The 20440-nt window shown below is 46.6% G+C and overlaps 1 protein-coding gene across 3 annotated transcripts; it reads left to right on the top strand.

Annotated features, from left to right (window-relative positions):
* The first annotated feature begins 8538 nt into the window (after nucleotides 1-8538).
* USP1 (ubiquitin specific peptidase 1) lies at nucleotides 8539-20440 on the top strand. Of its 3 annotated transcripts, none has more exons than XM_059853635.1 (9): nucleotides 8539-8671; nucleotides 8846-9039; nucleotides 10222-10345; nucleotides 10668-10775; nucleotides 11294-11454; nucleotides 12014-12726; nucleotides 13840-14010; nucleotides 15137-15338; nucleotides 18772-20440. In XM_059853635.1, exons 2-9 carry the CDS (start codon nucleotides 8879-8881, stop codon nucleotides 19484-19486), a joined length of 2355 nt encoding a protein of 784 aa, XP_059709618.1. In that variant the 5' UTR covers nucleotides 8539-8671; nucleotides 8846-8878; the 3' UTR covers nucleotides 19487-20440. The 3 variants fall into 3 exon arrangements, with proteins under 3 accessions (XP_059709618.1, XP_059709617.1, XP_059709619.1); XM_059853634.1 differs by having other exon boundaries at nucleotides 8554-8671; nucleotides 8874-9039; XM_059853636.1 differs by lacking the exon at nucleotides 8846-9039 and having other exon boundaries at nucleotides 8564-8671.

Raw genomic sequence — 20440 nt, 5'->3', positions numbered from 1 at the left:
AGTGAGAGGAACACATTTCCTGAGGAGTCTAACAACAGATAGAGAACTAAGGGGAAAGTGTGGGATCCTTCAGGCTTCCCAGGACAGCCCCTGCCTCTGCTGCTCAGGGTATTCTGGCAGTGCCTAAAAGAGAGGGCTCATAGTATTGGGTTGGTTGGGTTTTTTTCTGCTGGTGGAGCTGGGGTGTAAATCTGACATTAGTTTCTTCTCTCAATCTAATCAACAAATAAACTTTGCTGTGCAGCTGTGGCCTCAGAGACACAGCACCTCTCCTGCTGCTCCTGGAACTGTGCACCTTATCCATTACCCATCCCTTGTGCTCATCCCAAAGCCATGATGATCCCTGAGCCCCAGTGACAACAACGAGGCTTTTGCAGCAGGAACGTTGGGTACCAACAGGAAGCTCTTGTGGCCGCAGATATTCAGCTGAACTTGTTTTTGTTCTTTTTTTCCCTACGGTTAGATTAAAGTGCTCAAAGGTGTGTGTGTGGGGTAAGAAGCTGTGGTGGCAGCTCACAGCACACATTTCTGTAAGTGTGCCTCAGAAAAGCACTAACTACCAAAAACCCCATTTTGGAGGAAACAGCCAAACCCATTTCCCCTTTTCAGTCACTGAAGTTCTACTTGCTCAACAGCTGGAGGAAAAAGAGTCTTTTCCATGAGCTGTAGGTGCTTGGAAATGTATACAGAGATGTGGCTAACTTGTGTGACCCCTCTTTAACCCCAGAGAATAAATGGAGCTTTCAAACAATCCGGGATAAACAAGGAGAACTTTGCTGTCTGCACAAACGAAACCCGATAATTTGTTTAAAAGCGGATTAGATGAATTTGGGGAGCGCTCCAAGGTGGCTGATACACACGAATATCCAAGAATCCTCTGAGATGCTGCTTGCCAGGAGCTGGGAGGGGACATCAGGAATGCAGCCACAGCCTCTCCCTGCCCATCATCTCCCACTGTGTCCTCCAGCTCCCCGCTCGGGCAGTGTCGGAGGCCACGTTCCCCGCGCTGAATTTCCATCCTGCAGAGTTCAGCTATTCTTAGGCAAGGTTGTGAGTCATTAAGCGCTTTCAGATTGTTTATTTGTCAAGCCACAGGCACTTAGATTTACTTCTGAGGCCAGACAAGCCCCTCCAAGGATTTCTGTGTGCCACAGAAATTACTAGGTGAAATTCCACGGCGGGAGGTCAGCCCGGAACGCTGCGCGCCAGATCCGCCCAAGGGCTCCTTTTCAAAGGTCACTATGAGAGGGGAAAAGAACAACAAGAAGAATGTGGTTTCCTACAGCCTCTCACCACCTGATTTAGCTTTTATGTGTGTTTTTTAAGAGAGGCACCGGGCTTTTGCTGGCTGGCAAATGCCTCGGAGGGTGGGTGTTGGTTTGGATGGGGAAGGGACTCCCTGGGGAAGAAGGCTTCCTCACAGGGGTGGGATTAGACCCTCCTGGAGGCCCTGCAGCTGCCAAGAGCAGCCAGACAGGAGCAGGGAGAGGCTCCTGCCCTGTGCTGGGAGGAAAACAGAGTTGATGTTGTGTCCAGAGCCTGCAGTGCCAGGGCAGGGGCTGATGTGATGGAGCCCCTTTGGAAAGGCAGTACAGAATCACTACTGTTCTATAGAATGTCACGTTTGTGCCAACATCCATTTTTGTAGATTCTCTGCAAACTTCTGCTGTGCTCACAGAGCTGCCTTGTATGGTCTGGGAATGCCAAAAGCCTGCCCCATCCACCTGCCAGGCCAGAGGCCTTCCCCTTTTGGCTGGCAGCATGAACGGGGCAAAATGCTTCTGCCAGGATCTGGGTGCTGCAGGAATACAAATACCAACCCTACAAAGCAGCTCCATTTGGGAGGGTTTTATGGATCAAGCCATGAGTATCATGAAACTTGACTGTGCATCCCCTTTCACAGCCCAAACCCAGCACTTCCCTACACATCCCAGCCAGCTGGATGCAGGCAGGAAAAATTGTGGAGTGTAGATACAACCTTTGTGTCCAGGAGAAGGAACAGCCTCCAGGAGCCAACCTGCTGCTCATTCAGCCCTGTGCCACCCTGGCTGTGCACATCCTGTGATCCCCAAAGTGATATGGGAAAGACTTCACTTGCTAATGGCACACAGATCACCCTTCTGATGTTCACATCAAACCACGTGGGCTTGCCTGGCAAATAAATTTGCTGTAGTTGTGTTCCCCAAAAGAAATTGTTATGTCCTTGCAAGTATTTGGGTTGCCTAGAAAAGTTGTGGCTGCCCCTGGATCCCTGGAAGTGTCCAAGGCCAGGTTGGAGAGGGCTTGGAGCAACCTGGAAGAGTGGGAGGTGTCCCTGCCCATGGCAGGGGATGGAATGGGGTGAACTTTAAGGTGTCTTCCAACCCAAACCAGTCTGGGATTCTGCAATGAACAAGAAATGCTGCTGCTCATAGCTCAGGTGGCCCTGGCACAGCCACAGCTGGAATTCACACATCCATTGACAGACTCCAAATCTACTCAAAGGGAATTTCTTTGCTCAGTTGTCCCTTGTAAAGTGGTTCTCATTTTTCCATGAATCTCTTGTGGACAGGTGTGTGCTCATGACCCTGGGCTAACTGTGATGCTGCTCCTCTTAGGAGAGGGCACCCATTCACATTACAGAGAGAGGCTCAGCTGCTCTCTGCCTTAGCTTTGGTTTCCTGGATTTTTATTCAGCACTTCACTCTGACAAACTGAAAATGGAGCCCCATCTCTCTCTCTCCAAGGCCTTTGAAGGATAAACTGTCCAATTAAGAAATGACACCTGAATTATTTTCACTTTTAACCCAATAACCAACCACCCGTGCCCCAATGGGGACTTTTTTATCCAATTACACAAAACCACCCAAACCCATGGAGAAGGTGAAGGAAAAGGTGAAGAAGAAGGACCAGCCTCTGCCCTAAGACCTCCATACTGCTTTATATCTATTACCGTATTCTAAACCCTTAAACTCCGAGTTTCCCACCCTGTGATGTCACACACTTCTATCCAACCTGCACACCCACAATCCCAGCTCTGCCATTCCATTCTGGAAGCTTCTCCACAGCCTCAGGTCAGTGCAGTGCTCTCTTGGGGGTCAGTGCTGGCAGCACAGAAAGTCTGACATTCTCAGTAACCAGGGCTCCAATACTCACCTGAATCTTAAACTCTTATAACGATGGCCTCGTGTCCCTAGGTGTGGATGAGGAATTCCAGAATCCCTTCTAGGAATGTCTGTCAGTGGAGATGCTGCCAGCAGATGGTGCAAGCATGTGCAGGTCGGGCTCTCTCCCTCCTCTGCTTCCAGGAGTGAGTAAGAGCTCTGTGAGATGTCATTCCGACATGAGAACGGAGATGGGGAGGGATTTTGTGTGCGTTTTTATTTTGGTTATGGTTTGCAATGTAGCACCTGCCTTCTGATGTGAATTCCAGCCCCTAGAAGCAAACTGCCTCTGCTACCGGAAAAGCTCTGGATCCGTGTTTATTTCAAACAGAGCAGCAGGCTGTGAGCTGTGGAAGAAAATATGCACAGCCAGGCAAAAACCGGGGAAAACACCCTTAAGGATGCAACAGCACCACATACAGAACATCCTCTTTTTTTCTGCAGCTTTTCTTTCAGAGGGCTCTGAGGAAAAATGTTCTGTTTCAGACCTGGCCACAGAAGCCTCTTGCCCTTGGCAGATTTTCAGAAGTACACGTTTCTATCGTTATGAACTAATTAATCTACTTTATCTCTACATTATGAGTGCAATTATTGCTATTTTCTGAGATATCATCCATGCATATGTAGCTCTAGGAAGTTCACAGATCACATCCAACTGTGTTTTCTCCTAGGAGGGAGATAAACAAGAGCCAAGCTGTGCTATCAGTGGCTAAATACCTTGACCTCCAAACTTATAAACTCTCCCACATGGAGGAACTTGTTATGGTTTGTGCTTAGACAAGCTCATGGTTTGTGGCTCAGGCCTCCAAGCTGACATTTGCCTTCTGCAGCTGAAAATAAAGGAGCTCCTTGCAGGCTGTCTGTAGAGTTTACAGAACTGTAGCAATTCCTGATTTATTCTTTCCTGCCTCCCCTAAAATCTGTATCTTTCTGGATGCCAGAAAACAGCTGGCCACAGAGGTCAAGGTTTTGGGCCAGGTTTTACTTGGCAAAGGCTGAAGCTGCTCTAAGTCCCCAGGTGGGAATGAGTTGCTCTGTGGCCCAAACTAGGATCTGACTCCTGATAGAAGACAGGGGCTCTGCTGCTGCCTCACCCCCTCAGTCTGACATCAAACTGCCCAAACTCATCCTGTTTGGTTGCCAGAGGCAGGCACAGCCCTGCAGAGGTGCTGCTCTCACAGGGACTGGAGTTCTGCAGTGGCCAAATGTTCCCAAGTGCCCCAAGGCAGCAGCACTGAAGTGAAAGGAAGGGTTATGAAATTATTTGAGATGCTCTGAAAGCAGATGTAGCTCGTCAAGCAGGGATAATTCAGGGTTTGTGACGCTCCCAGGCTGCTTGCTGTGGGAAGAGTCAGATTTCCTTTCCTGTGGAGTAAAGCAAGTCAGACAATTTGTTCCTGTTTCTGGCTGTGAAAGGGCACAGAGTCTGCATGAACTGTGGGGATCACCAAACAATAAAATCCCTAAATATTCATTCCTGTTCCTTGTGCCTGAAGCCAGTCCTGTCCTGACATTTTATAGTCAGTATTCTTATTAGTCTGAATGGTTTCTTACCTTTTCTGTGTGGGGAATTTGACCAAGAGTCCCATTCCTCAGGAATAAAATGAGTTTTACCCAGCGTGGGCTGCAGAACTTCCCACCCCGAGGTCCCCGTGTGATCCAAGCCTGCTGAAAGAGCACATTGTCTGCACACAATTTGCACCAAAACTCACAGAATAATTCTAACAATACCAGAGCCCTGACAGATTTATAGGCCTATCACTGATATGGCTGCAGGCTCTGGAAATTGATTTATATGATTCAGCAACAGCTAAAGGTTGGGGAGGTTTTCCCCTGCTGGGAATCGTGCTCTGTACTGGAGGCTGCCTCCAGGACTCCAGAAATCCCATCTCTGGGGAATCTGCTCCTTCCAGGCATTTCATGTGGTTATTTTTGGCTGTGCCTGTGAAGATTTCTGGTCTCCCAGCACAGCTATTTTTGTAACACGTGGCTGTGAAGTCCAGAGTATTGGACATAATTTGATTTTGCACACTGGACCCTACGTAAGGAATCACTGCCTCCTGCACCTGCTCCTTCTTTGGCCTGTGCCTGAACCACTCCTTTACTGCATGGAGGGAAGCTTCAGAGCCTTCTAGACAACAGTTCCTTTATGGAGCGTGCTAAGCTGCCATCAATATTTAATTAGGTGTTACTGTGGGTTTGGAGAGATACAGAAAAAAATAATCCCCATTTCCTTACATTTAAACAGAACCTTTTCCTGCTGGAAAAATTTCCTCACGTTAAGCACTGACAGGGAACCGTATTTTAAGAGGGGGCATAAAAATCTGAGAGGGTGAGAGGCTGGTGGAGAGGAGATTTGAGGGAGCTGAGGGTTTTTCCTCAGTGGGAAGGAGCTGCTGGATGGCAGGTTTGAGATGGAGCTGTGTGGGTGTCTCTGAGGCAGCACAGCTCCATGTCAGGCTGGTGGGTGAAGCTTCTTCCCAAGCAGGGCAGCTCCTGCTTCCTGAAAATAAATCATGGCTTCAGGGGCATTTTGTAATGAATCAGCAAAGCAGGCTGTCCTGGGCATCCAGGGCTTGGCACTGCCTGCATTCCTCCCTGTGCCCCAAACTTTTGGATACAACAATGACCTGGACTGGGATTACAGCTGATGAACTCATCAGAGAAAGGTGAGAGGGAAGAAAGAAGAGGCAGAAGTGTGACTGTGTTGCCTAATTAAAAGAAATCAATCAACTGACAGACCTGCAGCTAAGATTTCACCCCAGTTTTCCATCCAGGTGGCAGAGGGGAAGCTTAAATATCACTCAGAATGTCTCACAATTATATTGGCTTTGTCTCTCAAAGCCAGAGAGAACTAATTTAGAGTGGAAATTAAGAATGACATATGCATGGTTTGGTTAAAATAACGATGATGGGGAATTAGGGAGCAATTTGTGAGTATATTAAGGGAGAGAAATTATTTACAGCAGGCTGAGGGTTATATGTAATCAGATGAAATTACCAGCAGAAAAAGTAAAACAGGAAGTTTTCATTTCAATTTTTAAAATCCAGGAAGCAGACCTGACCCTGAGCCCTGCTGGGCTGCACAACAGCTCAGCACAGACATCTTTAAAGGGAGCATTTGGGAATTGTCCCCTGATGGCCTTCCTAGGCACAAGCACACCTGGAGTTCAGCTAGCACATGAAATGAGGAATTACCTAATATGGACTTAGACTCAGCCTGTAAAACCCTCGGATATAAATAGCCTTTTCTCCTGTTTGCTGAAGCAGATTGCACAGCAGGCACTGGGCAGGGCAGACCTTGGCTGAGCTGAGCAGCCAGGGTCACGGCACCTTTGTGTCACACCAGCCTGGAGCCCTGCCCTTGGAGCTCATTCCAGCCTGGAACCAGCCCCAAGGCCCAAACACTCCCAGATTTTCTCCTCACAGCCCCAGGTTTGACTGCCCAGCACCTTCCAGCTGCCACTGAAATGACTCCTCAGCCAATGCCTCAAACCACTGATGCCTCAGGGTTTGGCTTTTCTATTTTTCACATTCTGCTTTAGTGAGTGGGACTGGGCTTCACATCAGGGCATGGTGAGCTCTGCACAGAGCAGGGAGACAAAACAATTCCTGCTCCAGCTGGGCACCAAGGACAAATGAGCCAAATCTCAGACCAGGAGCACAAACCCCGTGGGCTGGAGAGAGAAAAACAAGCAGGGTGGGAGTGCCTGGGCTAAAGCTGGGCTGGGACAATGAACTGCAAGGTGCAAATGGAGCAGAGCTGATCCCAGGGAGAGACCCCGTGCCCGGCCGTGCATTTTGGGGCCATTTTGGGTCATCTTGGGTGCAGCCCTGGCTGGGCTCTGGTGCTGCCCAAGGTGGATCCATGGAGGAGATCCTTGGAATCAATCCCTGCTTTATTCTGGAACTCTGCCCTGTCTCTGCTCCAGGGCAGCCTGCACAAGGCATCACCAGCAGCGTCACACAGACTTAATTAATCACTTTATTAATCAGCCAAGCACTTCCAGGGGCACCACCCACCTGGATAAGACTCTTGTCTCACACAAAAGAGCCTCTGTAGTCCTGAGTGTCTATTAACTGCAGGGACCTCGGGCAGTGTTTGTTGAGTGGAGCTAAAGTTCACAAGGCAGAGCTGCGGGGGAAATCCATCCATCCATCCATGCTTGGTGGGAATGCAGTAACCCAACAGCTTCTGGGGAGCTCTGGGGATCCCACAAGCCAAGGAAATAAATCAGTATATTCACCTTGGGAATCTGAACCCTGCATGTGCAGGCACACGTGGAAATTTTACCTGCAAGAGAAATCAAAACCTATGCAGGAGCATGATCATGACTGCTGGAATATACACAGCTGGAATATACACAATTCCTTCCATAATTCATATGAGTATTTAGGGATAGTGACATGCTGTAATAATAATTTGTGCAGCAGCAAAAAAAATCTGAAAATATTGCAGGACTGCAAAAAAAAAAGGTGATTTTTGTGGAGTTCAGTTTGCTTTAGTGCTTAACAGGAGTGCCATGCTCAGGGGAGCAGCAGCAGCTGGTCCTGGCAAAATTCAGCTTTCGAGTACTCAAATTTGGGGTAATTCACCCCAAAATCCAGATCTGAGTATTGCCCATAGTCAGTTATGTAACTAAACCTGTAAAATATCTTAGGTGAATAAACCTTCCTGTTAGAAAACCTTTATGTATAAGTAACGTGCATCTTTTATGCACAGACGGGAGGTCCTGGAAGGGCCAGTTTAAAGAGCAGAACGCAGGAATCCACTGCATTTTCCCACATGCCGGACCGCTAAACCGGCAGTTTTGCAGCCCTAACAGCCTCGGTGATAACTACAGTTCACTGCGGGGTGCAGAGGAGTGCGGGTGGGGCCTTAGGGCCGGGCAGCGCTGAGAATTCCCGAAAGGATGTGCGGGTTTTGTGGAAAAACGCGGGAAGGCTCCGCGGGCCGCTCCGGCCACTGCGGGCCGGGCCCTCAGGGCGTGAGGGGGGAACGGAGCCGCCGCCTCTGATTGGCCGAGCCGCATAGGGGAGTGGTCACAGCGGGACCGACCAATTCACCTCCCACCGGCGGGGGGGGCATGAGGGATCTCCCCACGCGAATGGTAAAGCCCGAACCCGAGCCCTTTGGCCGGGCCGTTACCAGCGCCCGCGCGCGCCCAGGCAGGACCCACAGCGGGCTGTCCGCTGCGCTGCCTGATGCGGCGGCGGCATTGCGGAGCCTGTGGCGGCGTAGTTCCGGCGCCCAGCCGCCGCCGCTCTGTCCACCGGCTCCCGGCGGACACCCCGCCGCCGCTCGGCATGCCTTTCGGCCGCCGGCCTGCCCCGGCGGGGCGCGCTCGGTTTTCCGGCGTTCTCTCGGGGCGGCCGCCGGCGGGGCGGGGGGGTTGCGGCGCGAGGCGGGGCGCGCGCGGGGCGGGGGGGTCCTCGTCGGCGCGGGGAAAAAAACGCGCCAAGTTCGCTGACGGTGTCCCCGCGGTCTCCATGGCAACGGCGAGCGGGAGCGGGGCCGGCATGTAGCGGTGAGTGAGGGGGAGCGGCCGCACCGCGGCCTCGGGCCCCGCCGGCCGCGGGGAACATGCGGGGGGCGCGGGGGGGCGGCCCGAGCCCGGGGCGGGGGGCGGCGGGTCCGCGCTCGGCCCCCTCGGGGAGTAAATGGCGCCTGGTGTGCGCGTGTGTGTGTGTGTGCGCGCCAGGTGTGAGCGCCCCGGCCGCGCCCCGCAGGAACCATGCCCGGCGTCCTGCCCGGCGACAGCGCCAGGGCCAGCCCCTCCAAGAAGAACAGGCTGTCGCTGAAGCTCTTTCAGAAGAAGGAGGCGAAGCGGGTGCTGGATTTCATCGAGGCGCAGGAAAATGAGCCGAAGGGCGCGGAGTTCCGAGGCGCCGAGATGTGAGTGCCGCGCGGGAGAAGTTGTGTGGCGCTGCCGCGGCGGGCTCGGGCTGCTCCCTCCATCCATCCTTCCTTCCCTCCATCCTTCCCTCCATCCTTCTTTCCCCCGCTCCTTTCGCTTTCGCGTTCTCGCGTAAATTACGCGCTGCAGCACGCGCTCCATCGAGCTACCGTGCGCTTCAATTAACTTACCATGCGCTTACGTTAATTAACCGCCCGGGCGGCCTCATCGCACCGAGCCAACTAATTGCTGTGACCAGTTTCTGTTTTGAGAAAGCGGCTTTGCCGCACCGGGCATGTTTAGCTGGCACAAACTTTGGGATCGCGTACTGAAGTTAGTTTTTAAAACCTGTTTAATCACCGTGACCAACTTCTAATAACTCTTCTAAGAAAACAAGTTTTCTTCTGCTGCAATTTGCTCTTTGAATGTTTTCGCTTTTTTTCTTTCTGGCACAAACTTTGAGATCAGTCGAAAAACTTGCTTTGCTTCAAGTTAATATAAGTAGTTATTGTGTCACTGAACTATTTATATTAAAATTTAATTTTCTGCAAACTGAGCTTTAATGGAAATATGTAGGATCTTTAATTGTGGACTTGGCTGTCATTTATTGGGGCTTTTCAGGCCCTGGGCCTGAAATCTATTTCATTGCTGGTGAGGGGATTTAAGTGGGAAAAAGAAAATTGTGGTCAGTTAGAAATAGTTGGAGACTTGAAAATTTGGTTCTGTTGTGCCATTACAATATATTAATCACTTCTATCAGTAATTAATAATAATGATAATTAACGTATAGTGTGTCAGGGGTATTGGTTTCTTTTTTTAGATTTTTTTTTCTGGTTTTATGCTTTGGCTTTGCATCTAGAAATGAAGTGATGTGACTGGAGCAATGTAAAAATATATTCTAGGCACGTTTTTTCTGCCTTATGAATGAAGAACATACAAAAATATCTACATACAAAATTTTTGATCCATTAAATCAGTCTCCTGCTATTTGATGTGTTGGAACTTAGAGCAGGTTTTCCTCCTGTGTGGTTTTGGGTGGGTTGCTGAGGAGTCAGAGTGAATTCAGCCACACTTTTGCAGGGTTTAGATCTGCATTTCTCAGTGCTGAGTTCTCTGAGGTGGGGAGAGATGAAGGAGTGGTTTTTCCAGAGTGTCTCTTACCCCATTTCTCTGTCTCCCAGTGACCAGGTGGTTCCTGCAGCACAGCCCCCCTCCCTTGTCAGCTGTGAGAAAAAAGACAACATGCTGCCTTTTGTGGGCCTGAACAACCTGGGCAACACCTGCTACCTGAACAGTGTCCTGCAGGTGAGGCCATGGCCAGGGGGGCTCCAAAAGGGGCATTTTGGTCCAGCACAAATGGGTGAAATTGGTTTATTCTGGGTGCAGTGAAAAGGACATCTCATTACAGCAGGGAAATAAAGATGCTGCTGCAGGAAATGTGTGCCCTGTGGTTGTCCTGATTGGGAAATTCTTCACTTTCCATACTCAGGGCTCCTCCCTGCTGTGAAAAATCCTGGATCTTTGTGTGCCTGGGGAGGTGCAGAGCTGTGTGGATTATAAATGTGCATTTATGTGTGGAATAACTTCTTACTCCAGTTATTCTCGTTTTTTCAACTGTTGCTTTCAGGTATTATACTTTTGTCCTGGTTTTAAAACTGGAGTAAAACATTTATATAACATCATTTCAAAGAAGAGAGAGTCTTCAAAGGATGAAGGAGAGCAAAAGGCAGAAAAGGTAACAAATCCCCACGTGTTCTTTATTTGTAACCTTAAAAGTGAGGCTGTCCTGAATGCAGGGAAAATGTAACTGATTTTTGTTCTTAAGAAGCTCTTCAGCACTGTTTTCTGCACTGTTACTTCAGGTGAAGAAGTAACAGTGCAGAAAACTCAAAATGTATTTGAGTTGTTTTGAACTTTAGCACAAGTTTTAAAGTCTAACAGCAGAAATTTGAGGAAGACACCTGGCCATGCTTCTGGCACAAAGATAATTATGGAGCAGTGCCTGGAGCTGATGGAAATGGGAGTTAGGGCACGGATGGTTTGGGATTTTAAACCAATGGTTAATTGGGCTTATATGTTTGTTTCCTACTTGAAAAAAAACCTAAATACTGTCTGAAACCCACCTGCCTCCCATAGCAGACAAAAAATTCAGCCAAATAGAGAAAACCAAGGGAGGGGAGGAGAGAAAAATGTTAGTTTGTGACCAGTGTACCTGTTGCAAGTGTTTTTATTCCTCTTACATTGTCATTGCAGGGAAGCTGTAAAGAAGATCCCTTGGCAAGTTACGAGCTCATCTGCAGTTTGCACTCCTTGATCCTTTCAGTTGAGCAGCTTCAAGCCAGTTTTCTCCTGAACCCAGAGAAATACACGGATGAATTGGCCACTCAGCCCCGGAGGCTGCTGAACACCCTCAGGTACAAATCCCCCTAAATGCTGGCAGAATTCTGTCCTGACACTTCCAGGCCATTACATTGCCCAGCCTTAGAGGCTGGTGCAAGGTAGATGGCCTTAAATTCGGGGTGGCCTTGCAGGCAGCAAGATTTTTGTGCTTATTGTTGGCACCATGGCATTGGAAATTTGAAAAGAAATTGTAAGACTGTAATGCAGAAGGGGTTTAAAGCAGTGCTTAGGTACAGAAGTGTTACTAAATTACAGAGAGGTTTGGGCTGGAAGGGACCTTAAATCTCGTCCAGTTCCACCCCTGCCATGGGCAGGGACACTTCCCACAATCCCTGGGTGCTCCAAGCCCTGTCCAGCCTGGCCTGGGACACTTCCAGGGATGGGAAGGATCCCCTTGGAGCTGAGGAGCTGGTGGGTGTGTGTACATCCTTAAGGCTGAACCTCCCCCCAGCTCTGTGACACAGGGGACACCTGATCCTCCATGATGCCTAAATCCCTGATTTCAGTCTCAAATCACATTCCCCAGTTAGCAGAGGATACCAAACTCTGATTTTTGCTCCTTTCCTTGCGCAGAGAGCTGAACCCCATGTATGAAGGGTACCTGCAGCACGATGCCCAGGAGGTCCTGCAGTGTATCCTGGGCAACATCCAGGAAACCTGCCAGCTGCTGAAGAAGGAAGAGCTGAACAAACTGCCTGTGGAAGAGCCTGCAGTTAAACTGGAGGAGAAACCCAGCCCAAACTCTGAGAGCAATGGGTCTGTGAGCCCTGCTGAGGAGGAGGATCCCAGCCCGGGCGGCCACGGTGGAGACGCGGCCAAGGAGAAGCTGCTCAAGGGAAACGGGAAGAGGAAAAGCGACACCGAGGGCGGCAACGCCAAGAAAAAATCCAAAGTATCAAAAGAGCAAATTGCAGCAGAAGAAAATCAAAGACAAACCAGGTCCAAGAGGAAAGCCACGGGAGAAAAGGTGGAAAACCAAATGGATGCCATTGCCAAGTGTTCCGGGGAGAGCGAGAGCGCCAAGCCCACGCAGAAAAAGTCGCGCCTTAGGTTAAACTGGTTAAAATCTTCCTGCAAACAGCCCAGTATTCTGTCCAAATTTTACAGTCTGGGAAAGTTAACTACAAACTTGGGATCCAAAGAGCCAGGGAAGGAATATGACTGTGAGTTCGAAGAGTCAGCTGTCAAGTGTGAAAATGGTGACAGTAAAGAAGAATATCATGAACCAGCATCTCCGGTGGAAAGCCATCATGGAAAAGGAACTGAAAAAGAACCAAAAAAGGAAGGTTGGTGCACAAGTGGATGGGCTTAAAATTAGTAGGATTAAGAAAGTACAATGCGTGGGAAGTCAGCCTTCAGACTGCACAGCCTGCAGAGCTCTAAACACAAAATTAGATTTTTCAGGAATTAAAGATGTTTTTTTAGGAAAGAGAATTTATTTTTATACTTGTTTGTAATTTTTTTTCTTTTAGAACTTGACCTGTTTAGCTTAGATCTTGAGGCATTTCTCTTAAAATTCTGTAATCGTTGTACAATGTGTATAAAAAAGGCTGAATATTACCAGGTTTGTATTTACCACTAATTTTTGTCATCCATGGAAAGAGCAAGTGGATTTGAGATGTGAAGGGATATTTCTGGCAGGAGCAAACAGAACCAAACACCACTAGCTATGGTTTTACAAACAGTATCCTCTTTTTCCCTTCCAGTTCCTTAATCTTTCCATATTCCCAACCTTCCCAAGAACCAGGAAGGAGTCAGGATGTATTAAAGATCTAATCTATTTAGATCTAATAGATACCAATTAGAAATGCTAATTGGCTGGCAGGTCTGGATTTTGTTTGTGTCAATGAATCAAGATACAAGTTGAGGGAAGGGCCTCAGTATGAATCCAGTACTTACTAATTTGCAACTTTCTACCCACCAATTTTTTATAAAAAATGGAAGGAATGAAGAGTCTTTTGAGTTCTGCATTTCTTCTGCAGATTTGGCCAAAACTGGCCAGTAAATTTAGGAAGGAGGAGAGGACTGAGGATGAACAGAGACCAGGCAAACCCACAGTGTGGTGCTCCTTGAGGAGGTCAGCAGTCCATGCTGAGGAGTCAGAGCACTGATGACAACCAAATATTCCAGAATGTGACACTGTCACACTTCCAGTACAAAACAAGAGCCCAATTTAGAACAGAAATTAAAGTTTGAGGCCCAAGAGACAGAGGGTCCTTATTTACTTACAAGCAGATGATACCATGAAAACTGCACATGATTTGTTTTGCTTTTTAATTCCTATCTGAGCTCCCTAAAAGGCCGTGGTGTAACAGTGATTTTGTGAGGATAAGCAGGTTCTGAAGGGTCTCTGGAATGAAGTGGCCCTTGCTCAGGGATGTGCCATGTGCTCTCTCCAGGTACAGAGCTGGCTGTCTTCGAGCTGGTGGAGAAACTCTTCCAGGGCCAGTTAGTGCTGAGGACCAGGTGCTTGGAGTGCGAGTGCTTCACGGAAAGGAGGGAGGATTTTCAGGACATCAGTGTCCCAGTGCAAGAAGATGAGCTTTCTAAAAGTGAAGAGAGTTCTGAAAGTAAGTAATTCCCTCAAAAAAAAACCAAAAAAAGCGTTGTGAGGTGTGTTCCTGCCTCAGCCAGCCATGGGGAAGGATGGTGCTGCAGTTAGGAAGAACAGCTCCTGTTTGTGCTGGCTAAAATTAGAGGCTGTTATCTCCTGTCCTGATTAACTTTAGACTTTGGAAACATGGTGCTGATAATGTTGGCGGATCCAGATAATATTCAAATTGTTCCAGATAATATTCAAATTGTTCCAGATCTTAACACATAGCTTGGACTGCCTACAGCCTGTCACTTAGGCACCTGTTTTCCTGCTTGAGTCTTCCTTTTTCTTCCTGGATAAGAAATTTTGCTTTTTCCTCTTTTTGTAAGAAATATTTACATTTTTTTCTTAGAAATAAAAGAAACAAGAATCCGGCTTTTTTTTTTTTTCTTAGTTACTCAAAAAAAAATTGAGTATTTTAGATTGTTTTTATTTTAATAACATTCATATTATGTTTGTAACTGTTAGTCATGTGGTCTCCTTCACAAATTTTATTGATCTGTATGTAGTTTTTTAGCTATTTTCAAAAGGAAGCATGCCAAAAAACACATCTTGAAATTGAGAATTTTAAGGGAATTAATTTTAGTTGCCACTGACTTAATATGGAGCAGTTTTTCCTGCTTTTGCTCCCCATTTTGCTGAAGGATCCAAAGGAAAATGTGTGGGGTGATGTTCATATGTGAAGTGCTGCCGACAGCGGGTGATCCTGTCAGCACTGTGAGGGTGGCAGGGGAGGCAAAATGCAAGAAGTGAGAGGGAACTTTCTGGTTATTTTGGGGGTTTGCCTTAATAAGTGAAATTCTGGTCTCATACAAGCTCTCCATTTCCAGACATGGCAACAAAACTGTGTGAGCTGAAAGGAGCTTTGGGAAAATCCTAATTCTGAGTAATGACATCCATTAAGGGATGTTTTCATCCCTTCCTGAAATGCTCCAGAGATTGGAATACATCACATATTTCACACATACTGAGTGTTCTTTGCAGTGTTGCAGGTTTGGAGTGGTCTGAACTTGACATATTTCGTTTTGTTGCTCTTCTGGCGGGATGCGTTGGAAATGTAAATATTGGCACATCCGTGAATGCAGCGATTTCTTTTCCAGTTTCACCAGAGCCAAAAACAGAAATGAAGACTCTGAAATGGGCAATTTCCCAGTTTGCCTCCGTGGAGAGGATTGTGGGAGAGGACAAATATTTCTGTGAGAACTGCCACCACTACACGGAAGCCGAGCGCAGCCTCTTGTTCGATAAAATGCCCGAAGTGATCACAATTCACTTGAAGTGCTTTGCTGCCAGTGGCTTGGAGTGAGTATGCATTGCCTGCCTTAGCAAACAGGGTCCTGCAGCAAGGGAAGTCTTACCCCAAGAGCTGGAAATGCTTTGCCATGTTTCCAAAAGATTCCCAGATGGGAGTGAAATTGCTGGGATGAAGCCCCCAATACTATAAAGGCTTTGTGTTGTTTCAGGTAGTGGCAGAAATTACTTCCAGAAAAATTGACTTTTAGGAGACAATCCTTAACAAAAATTTTTTAGGTCTACTCTTAGAACAACTATCTATGTTTTAAAACTTTATTTGCTTTAAATATCCCCTTATTTTAGGGGATATTTAAGTTTTAACTAAATAAACTGAGAGTTCAGAGGCAGCTTTAAGTGCTTTACCAGAACAAGTAATGAAAACAAATCTGCATTTTATGGTCTGATGTTGTCTCTGCCTGAATGTACTAAAAAGATGAATGAGAGTGGGGAAAAAAATACAATCAGGAGTTAACACACTTTGAAAGAGCCAACACTCACCCCAAAATTGACCAATTTCTTTAAAAAGACTTTGCTCTCTACCTGAATGTGAACACTAAAATTTTGGGGGGAAAAATAATCAGATAAACATTTTAAAGAGCTAATATTTTTTAAAAATCAATTACTTTATAAACACAATAGTATCAGCATCATTGATATTCAATTACAGAGTAATCAGTTTGGTATTGTAATTGTAGCAATCCTCATATTTTGAAAAGTTGTGAGAATGTTCTTTATATATATTTTTTTTAATACTTGGGATGAGAGGAAACAAAAATCCATCCCTACAGTGCTGTACAGGAATATCCAGGTTTCTGACAAAGCAGAAAGGAAATTTCCTCTGTCTCTGCACTGTCTTTCCATACAAGTCCAGAATCATAACATACAAAATGGTCTTTTCATTGATCTCCACAATATTTACTTAAATACTGATTTGTCTATACTGACTTAGAGCTGCACACTAAAAATCATCACAGCTGAGTAAGAAACACGAAAATTATCTTCCATTTGCTCCTGTGTTTCCTATTTTCTTGTTTCCATGAGGAAGGACCTGCAGTTAACCAATCTTCTCCTGCCTCACTCACCTCTTCTGTCCTGGCCAGCTCCAGCTCCTTGCTCCAAAACATTCAGACCAATTTCCAGGTCAGAGTGAATCCAGGCTCTTGTGGTTTTCCTCATGTGTCCTCTCAGTCCTTCCATAAATTTTCTGCCAAGGGCTACCAGTCAGAGATGAATGAAGTCAGAGTGGAAAACCTGACATTGAAACCTGTGATGAAGCTGAAACTCTTCTGAAGAGTTTCTTGATTTTTGGGTTGGCTGTTTTGTTTTGGGCAAAACCCTGTCACTACTAAAAGTAGTAACAAACTCTTACACTGGCTTTAAACCTAAATTTTTTTAAGACAAGAATCTTCAGACAACTTTTAGCTCCCACAAAAATTTGGGAATCTGGTCTGCTCAGTTGTGCTCTACTGAGTTCTCTGGTGACTGAGTTGTAAATAAATGAGAAATCAAGGGTACTGTAAATATTTGCAGTTAATAGGGATTTTATTCATCTTTTCTAGATGCTGCTTTGCAAAGTGTTTTGTTTTAAAATAAAGCAGCCAGTGTGAAAATCTCCTTGCCTGGGGAGGAGTCATTCTCTTTGGCAAGTGTGTGTGGGGAAAAATGCCAGGCCATGTGTGAGCAGGCTGTGAAGCTGTTTAGGAGGAATTTGTTAACTGGTAACACGTAATTAAGCATTTCCACTATAGAAAATTTAACAATCTGTGAGAAAATCAGCTTTTTGTCTTGTGAAATTCAGTGCAGTGGGTAAAATGTCACTAATTTATGGTCTCAAAAGATGTGGCTGCAGAAATCAGGTTTGATGTGTTTGAAGTGCATCAGTCAGAGCAGGCAGAGTACTTGGCATGCAATTTTTCTGTCTTCAGATTCTTATCATTAAGAAGAACAAAAAGCTAATAGGAAAAGATTTCCTCTCTTATTTCCTCCTCTCCAAATCTTTCTGATGCTGGATGTCATTGAGAAGAAAGGTAGAGCCTGCTTTTTCCTGTTTTCTGTGAATATGATTGTCCCAGTGTGCTTGAGTGGAACTGGATTTGTAATCCAGGGTATCAGCCAACAGTTCTGTGTTTCTTGACTCTCTTCTGAATATCTCTATTTCTGGCTGCTGCTGCTAGGGATTTTCAGAAGATTTAAGTTGTATTATTTCTGATTCTGTGCTCTTCTGTGTTCCTTTTGGTGGAGTGAAATGTGATGGTGAGAGAGGTCTGAAGTGAGGTTTCACTGAACTGGAACGACTGAGGATCTGTGTGTGTGTTACTGTGTCTATTTCTGTGTCTCAGGGTTCATGGCTCTGAACAGGAGCCAAACAGAACCAAAATTAAATCCAGGAAAACAATAATCATAACTGCAGTTATTCCATGGCTGCGGTTTCCTTGGATTTAAGTTATTTTTTTCCTATGATAAGAGCAGTAAGCTCTTGGAAACCTCAGTTTTTCAGGCCTTGTCTGTACTCCCCAGTATTTTTCCCTACAACACCCTCACAGTTGAGTAAGACTGAGTCATCCCTGGAATTTATTAGGACATCACAACCTATTGTTAAATAAAGGGGTTAATTGATCTGGGCTGATGCAATGTGTAAGTCATCAAGAGCAGAATCATTCAAGGAGGCTGCTGCTCAGTAAAATCCCAACACTGACTTTCTCTTCAAATTCTGTAGGGGATCCTTATAATGAAAGGATTTTTTTCCCCTCCTGGTAAATTTGTGTGCTGGGAACAAAATAACTGAATATTTATGGAATACTAGAGGATTTTCTAAAGGAAATTAGCCACAGAATTGCTTGAAAAATTAGAATGGCACAGGACAGCTAGTGAAGAATCCCAGGTGAGCACCACTGGCACAGCTACAGTGCACTGAGGGGAGCTGAGGGAAATTAGTCACAATCTCTGAGTGGTACTAAAGCTACTTGAAAGTAAAATAAGTAATGCTTTATTTAGTAAATGACTCTTTCCAGAGGAGAAAAAAACAAACCCAACCCTGCTTGGTTCAGCCTTGGCTGTTGAAGAGGTTTTTGGTTTGTTTTTGAACAGGATGGTAAGAGAGAGAAGGGGGTGTTGGTGTAGAAATAGGAGCAGGAGTGGTAACAATCAGCTGAACCTGTATCATCACTATTTAAAAATCATCTTTAGCTGATACTTTAGAAAAATGGGATCTCAGAAATAAGTTAAAATTCGCATTTTCTGGGCTGTAAAATTTAACATAACAGTCGTAAAAGTGCCTTTCCTGACTGGGGGTGCTTGGGATGCTGGTGCTGGGCCAGGGCAGCAGGGAGCAGGTCCCACCATCCATATCTTAGAGAAAGGATATGGCTGCACCTCTGGGCCAGCTGAAGTGGTTTTTGGGAGGTGCTGTGGCAGGAGGTGTAAGCCCCGTGTCCCTTGGCAGGTTTGACTGCTACGGGGGCCTGTCCAAGATCAACACGCCGCTGCTGACGCCGCTCAGGCTGTCCCTGGAGGAGTGGAGCACGCGGCCCACCAACGACACCTACGGGCTCTTCGCCGTGGTCATGCACAGCGGCATCACCATCAGCAGCGGCCACTACACGGCCTCGGTGAAGGTCACGGACCTGCAGAGCCTGGAGCTGGACAGGGGCAACTTCCTCCCCGAGCCGGGCTACGCCGCGCTCAAGCCGGAGCCGCTGACCGAGGAGGAGGCGCGGGCCATGGCCGAGGACTACGACGACGGCGAGGTCTCCTTCAGGCTCAGCGGCGCCGCACCGCCGGGCAAGGTGCTCAGCAAGAAGAACGTGGAGGCCGTGGGGCTGCTCGGGGGGCAGAAGAGCAAGGCTGACTGTGAGCTGTGTGCCAGCAAACAGCCCAACCCCGAGAAGCTCCTGAGCGTGGCTCCCGAGCCGCGCGGCGAGCCCAGCGCCGAGCCCCGGGCGGAGCAGGGTGAGCCCCCGGCGCTGGCAGCCAACGGACTGGAGAACAAAGCTCTCTACGTGCTCCAGAGCCTCAAGGAGTACGAGGGCAAGTGGCTGCTCTTCGATGATTCCGAGGTGAAGGTCACAGAGGAAAAGGACTTTCTGAATTCTCTTTCTCCGACATCGTCATCTACATCGACTCCTTACCTACTGTTTTATAAGAAAATTGTAGAGTGATGTGTACTTGGACTGTAAATATTTGGGATTTGCATACACCTCTGGCTCTGACTTGCATCCAAACTACCTGGAAGCAACGGCTGTTTGTTTTTTGAAGCTACTGATTCTTCATCTTTCTGGTCTTTTTTTCCTTCGGTGTCAAGTGGCTCGACTTGAATTAACAAAACGTGACATAGGACTTGACTCACACCGTAACTTTTCTGCTGGAGATAGTGCTCTGACCTTTTAGAAATACCAGTTTGTATAGATTCTGAATGATGCCTACAGCACCCAGTAGTGGTTTTAATGCAACTCTAGGTCTCAGACATGCCTGTTGTATTATTAGCTTTTTTTTTTCCTTTTTTTTCTCTTTTTTTTTTTCTGGTTTTTCCCGTTTTCCCCCCCTTTTTTTGTTTTGTTTTTCTTGGTTTTTTTTTTTTTTTGTTTGTTTGTTTTTTTAATAAAAGTTATTTGTATTCATACCCTGGAGTAAATGTATATTAACCAGCAAATTTCATCAGAAGTTGTGTATTTTTGTAACTTGGGAAGTAACACTTCATATTTAGTCTTTGGGTAATGGACATGGTTTATTCTCCTGCTCCCATTCTTTCCTGCTCCACAAAGAAAAGTCTGGGAACCTTGTCCAGAGCATTGGAGGGAACTGAATTCATGGAATTGTTTGACTGGTCTAATTTGCATCTTGGTGCATAGGTGTTAATGAGCAAAGTGTAAATAGGTGTGATTAATACTTCAAACCAAGGGCAGAGTGTAGTGTAATTAAAATAATTTTGTACTTTGAAGAGTGAAGCCCTCAAATCTGCATCTCTGTTTGGGGTGGTTGGGAACTTAGTGGCGACCTTCTAACTGAAGTTAATTTGTACCTGGAGCTCACTGAAACATGGGGGGAAAGGAGAGCATTTGCCTTTGATGCTTTGTTAAGAATGTACATAAGAAATAAAAAAGTTATGATCCGCA

The sequence above is a fragment of the Haemorhous mexicanus genome, chromosome 9 (genome assembly GCF_027477595.1).
Source record: "Haemorhous mexicanus isolate bHaeMex1 chromosome 9, bHaeMex1.pri, whole genome shotgun sequence".
NCBI lineage: Eukaryota > Metazoa > Chordata > Aves > Passeriformes > Fringillidae > Haemorhous > Haemorhous mexicanus.
This window is presented reverse-complemented; position numbering and strand designations above follow the sequence as displayed.